This window comes from Solanum verrucosum, unplaced genomic scaffold, assembly GCF_900185275.1.
Source record: "Solanum verrucosum unplaced genomic scaffold, falcon-dt-bn FXZP01000032.1, whole genome shotgun sequence".
NCBI lineage: Eukaryota > Viridiplantae > Streptophyta > Magnoliopsida > Solanales > Solanaceae > Solanum > Solanum verrucosum.
The window spans coordinates 2339808-2349775 of NW_026020569.1; the positions used below are offsets into that span (position 1 = coordinate 2339808).

At 37.2% G+C, this 9968-nt stretch overlaps 2 protein-coding genes across 2 annotated transcripts; one reads left to right on the forward strand and one right to left on the reverse strand.

The window, feature by feature from the left end:
• Positions 1-614: 614 nt before the first annotated feature.
• LOC125811061 (ABC transporter B family member 15-like) lies at positions 615-6974 on the forward strand. The gene is given in 8 exon segments (XM_049490551.1): positions 615-845; positions 992-1046; positions 1332-1510; positions 1602-2059; positions 2757-3297; positions 4265-5203; positions 5315-6374; positions 6377-6974. Coding segments are annotated over 8 exon segments (3789 nt in total). The 3' UTR covers positions 6703-6974.
• Positions 6975-7779: 805 nt separating this feature from the next.
• On the reverse strand, positions 7780-8992 carry LOC125811064 (signal recognition particle 43 kDa protein, chloroplastic). Its single transcript, XM_049490557.1, has one exon. The coding sequence runs from the start codon at positions 8966-8968 to the stop codon at positions 7850-7852; it is 1119 nt and encodes a 372-aa protein (XP_049346514.1). The 5' UTR covers positions 8969-8992; the 3' UTR covers positions 7780-7849.
• Between the last annotated feature and the right edge of the window lie 976 nt (positions 8993-9968).

Consider the following 9968-nt stretch of genomic DNA (forward strand, 5'->3'; position numbering starts at 1 on the left):
ATTGAAAAAATATTTGATTGATCTTCGGACGTTGTTTAAGAGATTCATAAATTTTAGCATAAGTAAAAAAAAAGTGATTGATTAAATAATTATTCAAAAAGGAATCATGGAAGAAAATATCCCATTCAATACGGCTTAATATAGTTGTTATTCACTATTCATTTTATTTGTCGGCTTTTTGAGAGTCAAAATTACATAGATATTGACTAATATTTCATACGTATTCTTTCATCATCATATTAATATGAGAAAGACTACAATTAATTTCAGACGTTACAATTCAAATCAAATTATATGAATTTTGATCAACAATTTTCAAGAAAGATTATTCCTACTTATAGTGTTTTTGGTATATCTCCTTTAAATATTTAATTTGAAAGATTAAATAAGTTAATTTAACTTTAAAAATTAGTCGATTCGAAATAATAGTTTAAAATAGTAGCACCAATCGTGCGAAGGCCTTTCATTCCTCATGACACTCAGGTCTCTTCCTCTATAAATAGCTCACATTTATGAGTTGTTTTTTTTATATAGTTATGAACTGTCTCAATATTTGTTGTGTGTTTTAATAGCATAGCAAGAAAAGGATAGTTTGAAGAATCATATCAGAAATCATGAGTTGTAAGAGTAAAACGACGATCCAAGAGAAACGCTATGGTTCTTTTCGGTCAGTTTTCATGCATGCCGATAGCGTCGATATCTTGTTGATGATTTTAGGATTTTTGGGAGCGATTTGCGATGGAGTTTCTATGCCTGTGATGCTTATAGTCACCAGCAAACTCATGAACAATCTTGGTAATAATGAATCTTCCAGTACCGATAGTTTCACGCATCATATCAATGAGGTATATATATCTCTTTTTCTGACATCGAACTTACATTTATCGTGTGAAGGATTAGTTTTCATCTGTATTACTAGACTGTAAGCCGTGACGATACCAATATGAACTAATGGTAACAAGAGATTTTTGTTTTGTTTATGTGATTGCAGAATGCTTTAGCTCTGGTTTACCTGGCATGTGGACAATGGGTCGCGTGTTTCTTAGGTTTGTCTAATTTCTTTTTGCTACTTTTCAACGATTCATATGGTTTCTACTTCATATTTATTTTTATTTTATTGGAGTTGGGGATAATAAGGTGAGAAAATGAACCCACACCAACAACCATAAAAATTGATATAATCAACTAATTGAACTATTGAGTGTATTTATTTTCAACTGAATTCAATTTTTTTAATGAGTCAAGTGATAAAAATATCAAGTTTAAACTTTCTCAAATTGGTTTAGATAACGATTTCTTTTATGTTTTATTAATTATGATATTCTTTTTAGAGGGATTTTGTTGGACAAGGACAGCAGAGAGGCAAGCGTCAAGGTTACGAATAAGATACTTAAAAGCAGTTCTAAGACAAGATGTGGGATACTTTGATCTACATGTTGCCAGCACCGCCGATGTCATTGCTAGTGTCTCTAGTGACAGTCTTGTCATTCAAGAATGCATTAGTGAAAAGGTTAGCTTAATTTTTCGAAATATATTGCTAACACAATTTTTTCGTTAGACAATGTTTTGCTATTAATTTCGTCACTAATATAAATATATAGGTACCAGTTTTCTTGATGAACGTAGCAACATTTACTGGGTCATATGTGATAGGATTTTTGATGATTTGGAAGCTGGCACTAGTGGGATTTCCCTTTATTATTTTCCTAGTGATACCAGGTCTTATGTATGGAAGGGCTTTAATGGGAATAGCAAGAAAAATCAGGGATGAATATGGAAAAGCTGGAATAATTGTGGAACAAGCAATTTCATCAGTAAGAACAGTTTATTCATTTGTTGGAGAAAATAAAACAATAGCAGAGTATTCTAATGCTCTTCAAGGAACAGTTGATTTGGGATTAAAGCAAGGTTTAGCTAAAGGATTGGCTATTGGAAGTAATGGCATTGTTTTTGCAATTTGGTCCTTTATGTCTTATTATGGTAGCAGAATGGTCATGTACAATGGAGAACATGGTGGCACCGTTTTTGCCGTCGGAGCTGCAATCGCCATCGGTGGACTGTAAGTATCTACTCGTTCATTTCATTTTATTTGTCTTACTTTGATTTATTCCACCTTTAAAAAGAGAGAATAAAATATCTTTTTTGTAAATATTTTTTTTCTTCGAAATCAAACAAACAAATTGAAATGATGGGGATACAGTATTCTTTTTCATTCACAATTGAAAGGATTTTCGCTAAGATTAGGGATTAACTCAATAGAGTATATATTTTGGGATTAAAATTTATTCTATATTTGATAGTGTGTATTAGATAAAACTTGAATAAACATTATGAAATTTTTCTCGATATTGTATTCATGTGTTATGATATAATGTTATTTTGAATCAAACAATCTCTTAAATAAATGAGTAGTTTTTTTTTGGAAAATATTTGTCCATCTCCAACCATACATTGAGAACGTATTTTTCAATAAAAACGAATTATATTTGAGAACATATTTTCGAAAAAAATATTCATCATATAACTAACACATTAAATTCAGGAAGTTATTTCAAACTTCAGAAAAATAGGACAAGTTGGATAAACCTCGGAAATGTGTGATAATTCAATTTTTTGGACTGTTATTTATTTCCAAATAAGGCAAATTCCTCAAAATTATTTATGTGCTCCGTAGTTTATGGTCGTGTTGTTTCATATGGTTTATCAGATTTTTGAGTAATTTATAAAACATGATTTATTTATTTTTTGCTGAACAGAGCATTGGGTTCTGGTTTGTCCAATCTTAAGTATTTTTCTGAAGCAAGTGCAGCTGGTGAACGTGTAGTGCAAGTGATAAAAAGGGTACCAAAAATAGATTCGGACAATATGGAGGGCCAAACATTGGATAACGTGACGGGTGAAGTGGAATTCAAACACGTTGAATTCGCATACCCATCAAGACCTGAAAGCATAATTTTGAATGATTTTAGCTTAAAAGTGCCAACGGGTAAAACCGTGGCATTAGTGGGAGGAAGTGGGTCGGGAAAATCTACCGTAGTAGCACTACTACAGAGATTTTATGACCCACTTGGGGGTGAAATTCTTCTCGATGGGATCGCTATTGATAAGCTGCAACTCAAGTGGCTAAGGTCACAAATGGGTCTAGTGAGTCAAGAACCTGCACTTTTTGCAACTACAATTAAAGAAAATATACTTTTTGGGAAGGAGGATGCATCTATGGAACAAGTAATTGAGGCTGCCAAAGCTTCTAATGCTCATAACTTCATCTGTCAGTTGCCTCAGGGTTATGATACCCAGGTGTGTGTTCCCTTTTATACTTTACCTTTATTTACTTTGTCCTTATCCTTACAAAATTGGCCATAGAATAATTGACCCGTCCAAATTTAAACTGGTTAGGTTAATGATTCATTTGTTGACTTAACTAGACGATGAATAGATTGAAAGTGAAATATTATTATATTAAAAAAATAGTGTTGTTACTACTTTCAATTACTATTTGACACACTAGCACGAAGGAATAGTATTCTTGTCTTTGCTAAAAATGTTATCACGCTGATTTCCACTTTGGCTTTAAGCAAGTCGCTGTTAATGGATAGTTTTGTTCCCACGATTAGAGTTTAAATGATTAATTCTTTAGTGTTGAAAGAATTTTAAAAGGCACTTAACTAATGCTTTATTGATTATAAATTAAATGTCCCAGTTCATCGAATTTTCTTAGCTATCATTTGCATGTTGTCAAACAAGTGGATTCTGCTGTGGAGTATGTCATCAAGTGGCTTTCACTGAATTAAACTAATCCAAAATTCTTTTTTTATAATGGTGCTGCAAACGTTTTGTCTCTCATTGTTAAGGACTTTTTTTCTCAATCAATTTAAAATTATTGCTTAATATGTTACAATTAAGTATATTCCGTTATTCCTATTTGGGACATCACAAACAACAACATACCCAATGGAGTAAGATGGAGTGTACACAAACTTTATCCCTACCTCAGAGGTAGAGGGATTATTTCTGTTAGACCCTCGGCTTAAGAAAAACAGTATTCGGGGAGAACACAAAATTACTACTACTAATTAGTTCTTAGTTGAATACTTCGTTTTTATGATTCATGATACTAGCAAAGGGTAGAATCTCTAAACTCAATGAAGTGCAAACAGCATTTTACTCAACTAAGTTTATACTACCATATCAAAACAAAAATTTACGAACCAAGAACTCATAAAGATTAAATCTTAGATCTAACTCTCTGTGTGCGTGCGTACAGGTGGGAGAGAGAGGTGTTCAAATGTCTGGGGGACAGAAGCAGAGGATAGCTATAGCAAGAGCCATAATCAAGTCACCCAGAATACTCCTCCTGGACGAGGCAACCAGTGCACTCGACTCTGAATCTGAACGAGTGGTGCAGGAAGCTCTGGACAAGGCCGCTGTTGGCCGCACCACAATCATCATAGCCCATCGCCTTTCCACTATTCGCAATGCTGACCTTATTGCCGTGGTTCAAAATGGTCAAGTCAAGGAAATTGGCTCACACGATGAGCTCATTGAAGACGAAGACGGACTATACACTTCCTTAGTCCGTCTCCAACAAACTGAAAACCCCAGTGATGAAATCTCAATTGCACCAACCAATAGAAACACAGTTTTTGCTCCATCAAATTTAAATTCTGGATTCACCTCTGACCATGAAGTACAAAATACAAGCAGCCGAAGGCTTTCAATTGTGAGCAGGTCGAGTTCAGCTAACTCAGCTGCGCAAAGCCGTAGATTTGATCAAAATGCAACAATTTCCAATACTCCAGAACAAGTTTTTCCAGTACCTTCATTCAAAAGGCTGCTGGCAATGAATTTGCCAGAATGGAAGGAGGCAACATTGGGATGCATAGGAGCAGTATTGTTTGGTGGAGTTCAACCAGTGTATGCTTTTGCAATGGGGTCAATGATATCTGTCTATTTCTTGCCAAGTCATGATGAGATTAAGGAGAAGACAAAGATATATGCTCTGTGTTTTCTGGGGTTGGCATTCTTTTCCCTTTTTGTCAATGTACTTCAGCACTATAACTTTGCAGCCATGGGAGAGAAATTGACTAAAAGGATCCGGGAGAGGATGTTGTCCAAGATGCTTACTTTTGAAATTGGGTGGTACGACAAGGAAGAGAATTCCACCGGTGCTGTTTGCTCTAGACTAGCTAAGGATGCCAATGTGGTACGTCCACTAGTACTGTTGTTTAACTTTCATACACGAACAATGTAAAGAAATTTTTATAGAATCAGGTAAGATCAAATGATAAAATTTGCTGGTTATACAAATGTGCAGGTGAGATCTTTGATTGGGGACAGGATGGCATTACTCATTCAGACGGTTTCTGCAGTGACTATAGCTTGCACCATGGGCCTAGTTATCGCGTGGAGACTTGCATGGGTCATGATAGCAGTCCAGCCTCTCATCATAGTGTGCTACTATTGCAAGAGAGTGCTATTGAAAAACATGTCTAAAAAGTCCATCAAGGCCCAAGAAGAAAGCAGCAAGTTGGCAGCTGAAGCAGTTTCCAATCTCAGAACAGTAACAGCCTTCTCCTCCCAGTCCCGGATTCTCCAAATGCTCAAGAAAGCCCAAGAAGGCCCACTAAGAGAAAGCATACGCCAGTCGTGGTTTGCTGGAATTGGGCTTGGCACTTCTAACAGTCTCATGACATGTACTTGGGCTCTTGATTTCTGGTATGGTGGCAAACTCATGGCAGAAGGCCTCATAGGAGCTCAGGCCCTCTTCCAGACATTCATGATATTGGTTAGCACTGGGCGTGTCATTGCAGATGCTGGAACCATGACTAATGATCTAGCAAAGGGTGCAGATGCTGTTGGGTCGGTCTTTGCAGTGTTGGATCGATATTCTTTAATCGAGCCAGAGGACTCGGATGGTTACAAGCCCAAGAAAATAACAGGCAATGTTGAGCTGTACGATGTGGATTTCGCATACCCTGCTAGGCCCAATGTGATCATCTTCAAAGGGTTTTCAATAAAAATCGAAGCAGGAAAATCAACAGCATTGGTAGGACAAAGTGGATCAGGAAAGTCCACTATAATTGGTCTGATAGAAAGATTCTATGATCCCTTAAGTGGTGTAGTGAAAATAGATGGCCGTGACGTAAGATCATACCACTTGAGATCATTGAGGAAACACATTGCACTTGTAAGCCAAGAACCAACATTATTTGCAGGAACCATAAGGCAAAACATAGCCTATGGAGCATCAGAAGAAGTGGACGAATCAGAAATAATTGAGGCTGCGAAGGCAGCAAATGCACATGATTTCATCTCAGCATTAAAAGACGGATATGAAACTTGGTGTGGTGACAGGGGACTGCAGTTGTCAGGAGGACAAAACAGCGAATTGCTATAGCACGTGCAATATTGAAAAATCCAGCGGTGCTATTATTGGATGAGGCAACAAGTGCATTGGACAGTCAATCGGAGAAAGTAGTGCAAGATGCACTTGAGAGAGTGATGGTTGGGCGGACAAGTGTGGTGGTGGCACACAGGCTAAGTACTATACAGAATTGTGACACAATTGCTGTATTAGACAAAGGCAAAATTGTGGAGAAAGGGACTCACTCTTCTTTGTTAGCTAAAGGACCCAGTGGAGTTTACCACTCTCTTGTTAGCCTTCAAAGAGCACCAAACTCTAACAACACCTTCATCAGCTAATCTCATCATCAAATGATATGGGTTGATAATCCCCAATAATCTTGAAGCTAAACAACCTCTTCTTTTTCCTTGTTTTCCTACTTTCCCAAACAACTCTTTGGGAGATTTGTTGGCTGTTTGGAAAACTTTGTCCCATTTTAATGTATATATATTTTGGTATTGTTAGCAAATAGCAATACATTTAATTTAACTTTCTGTTTCATCTTGTAAGAGAAGAGCTTCATAGATAAATTTTTCGATCAGTATTAAAGGTAAAATCTTACGACCTTAATACTAAAGACCCCAGAAGGCCAGAAGAGACTAGAAGTCCGGCATAGTGAAACGTATTAACAACTTAAACACTAATCAAGTAAGAACAATTGTCATCATTGAAACAAGTTACGCTAAAAACAGGAAGGGGAAATGCAGAGAGAGAAGCAGCCAACAAAGTTCTAGGATCCAGAGGAATAAAGTCTCGCATAATGTTATTAGCTGAATCTTGAGAGATCGAAAATCAGGATTTTCACGATTTCAGTGCCTCTTATGGATTTGATGTCAATACGAAGCAACAGAAAACATCATCCATACAACCTCAAATAGCTTCTGCTTTCGATAGCTTCAGGAACCAATATTAGATTGGTAAAAGCTATCAGCCACACATCAAATCCTAACTCAACAATGTAAGTCTGCTAAAATCTCAGCTTCAGACTGCGTACTCAGAAGTCAGAATTCTAACACCAATACAGCTTCACACAAGGATGAATCCTCGGTGGCACATTTGCAAAAGTAATTCACAACTACCACCACCTTTTCACTTAAAACTATCTCATAGAATCTTCTTCATGACCCTTCACAAAGGGTTTTCCTTTCATTCAACAAAGATATCAATTCAATAGTTAAAAACATCCACCTCCACAGAGGATTTCGGACAATCACCAATAGAACGTAGTATTTGATTGGAAAATAGATTTAGCATCATTTAAGAATTAAGATATGCTAAAGGATGATCTTCAATTTTCCAGATTTGGATCACTAAATAGAAAATTATCCTCAATCTGTTAGACAACCTTGGAAGTACATACATTACCACAACTATAGTTCATAAAACAAAAGAGCATTATATTACCACAGAAAATGAAAAATACAAGCCAAAAGAGAAACCATGAATTCAACTTACTACTTTCTGTTGACCCTTTTCAAAATCTTCTATCAGAAGGGCGTCAACATTTTCTTCGGGTTCCCAGGTAGCCTCCTCAATATCAGTCCATTTAACCAAGTATTCTCCTTTCCCGTCCTCGCCCTCTCTCTTCTCCAAGATGCACTCTGCCTCTGCATATTCCAATCCAGCCTCAAAATCTCTCACCAAATCCTCAGATATCAGCCATGCTTTGACCCATTCATTATCCTCCCCATCCTTCCATTTCACTAAATACTCGACATTTTCACCTTTCCCTCTCTTCTCCAATATCTCCTCCACTTGTGCATACTCAAAAATTGCATCCTCCAATACCCTAATAACATTCTCTAATCCCAATCCCCTCGCGAATTGCATTGGGTTTCCTTTAGGTGTTTGATTCAAGACCATCCTCGCTAAGCTCAGCGGCGTCTGCCCTCTGTAATCCTGCACCTCGGGGTCTGCGCCGAGCTCAATTAACAGCTTAGCGACCCCAGGCTTCACATAGCCGGCAGCCATATGCAGAGCCGTCAACCCGCCGCTCCTATCGCGGTAATTGACGTCGGCGCCGGCTTCAGCAAGCAGCTTGACGCAAGGCTCCGACCCGAGTCCCGATACAAAGAGAAAAGCTGTTCGTCCATCGTCATCAACAGCATCCACATCCCTGCCGTCCTCAGCTTCGATAAGTTGCCGAAGAGCCGATTCGTCGGGCTTTTTCGCCGCGTTCCACCAAGGGGTTTCGTACTCAGCGACAACGTCTTGAGCGATGAAATTAGAGGGAACCCAGGTAGGGGCATGTTCATCTTTCCACTCAATCAAATACTCCATTCCTTTCCCACCTTCAATTGCTCGACTCCCAATGATTTTGTTAACTTCTCCATACGTTTCGTCGGCATCGTAATCTTCAAATTCTTCTCGTCCTTCTTCTGCTACTGCTGCTGCTTGTTGCTGCTGGTTCTGAAGCGTGGCAAATACAAGTGGTAAATTATTACTACTATTCAGTTTTTTAAGTGGGAGATAAGACTGATGGGGCAGGGGAGAGAAGGTAGGGAATTGAGAAGAGAATTTGAGTTTGAGTCGGGAGAGAGATGAATTGACAAAGAGAGCATCCATGGGAGAAGTGGGAAGGAGATGTTCTGGCGCTGTTTCTTTTGAATGGCCATGAACATCTCCATAATCCTATGAGAAGGATGCCGTTAGGATAAGATAGTATATCTATTCACTTCAGTAAATGACTGAGTTGGCGTTTACTCAAACTGACCAATCCTGGTATATGGAGAAAATTCGGTTGGTAGCGTCATCACCCATGAATATGTCCTACAGAGTGCTATTCGAATTTAGTTGGAGAATTTCAGTTATCGGATGGGAAATAAAAAAAAACAAAAAAAAAACTTAAATACACAATTTTAAGTTCTTTATTGTCTATTTTTCCCTACTTTTTTAAAAAATTACTTAAATCCCTTATTTCACTTAAATATCAAAACTGTTAGATACATAATTCACTTTTACATCCCACGTTCACCACTCCCTATGTCACTCCTTCTTTTTTCTCCCTAAATTCACTCCAATATCTTTTCAGTTACAAATCATTATCCCAAATTGATTTTCAAAAATTTTCTCTCTCAATCCAACCAGTTTCAAACTTCGTTTTCTCCGTCCTCTCTCCCAAAGTTTGTCATATTAATTTTCATCTTTTTCCTTCCATTTTTATTTTGTTTCGGTTTTTTCTTCTTGATACATATGGATCCAGATCCTACATCAAATCTTTCTATTACTAATCGAACAATATACAACTCTAGTGATGAAAATTGGACAGAAATTAGATCAAAAATTCTGCATGACCCATTAAACTTGAGGAATCAGTTGAACAAAGATATGCCAGAATCATCTAAATCAAAGGTTGCAAAAATCCACCCAAAAAAGGAGAAGAAAAGCGGCACCCGCTAGTTTCAGACCTTCATTGCCTAGATTATGTGTTTTTAATCTTTATTAAACTTGTTTGTGATTTATTGTGTTTGTTATCTTAGACTGAAATTTAATTACATGTGTTATATTGTTTATTGGGTTAAAATATGATACATGCAAAAACCCTATCTTAGTTTGATACATACTG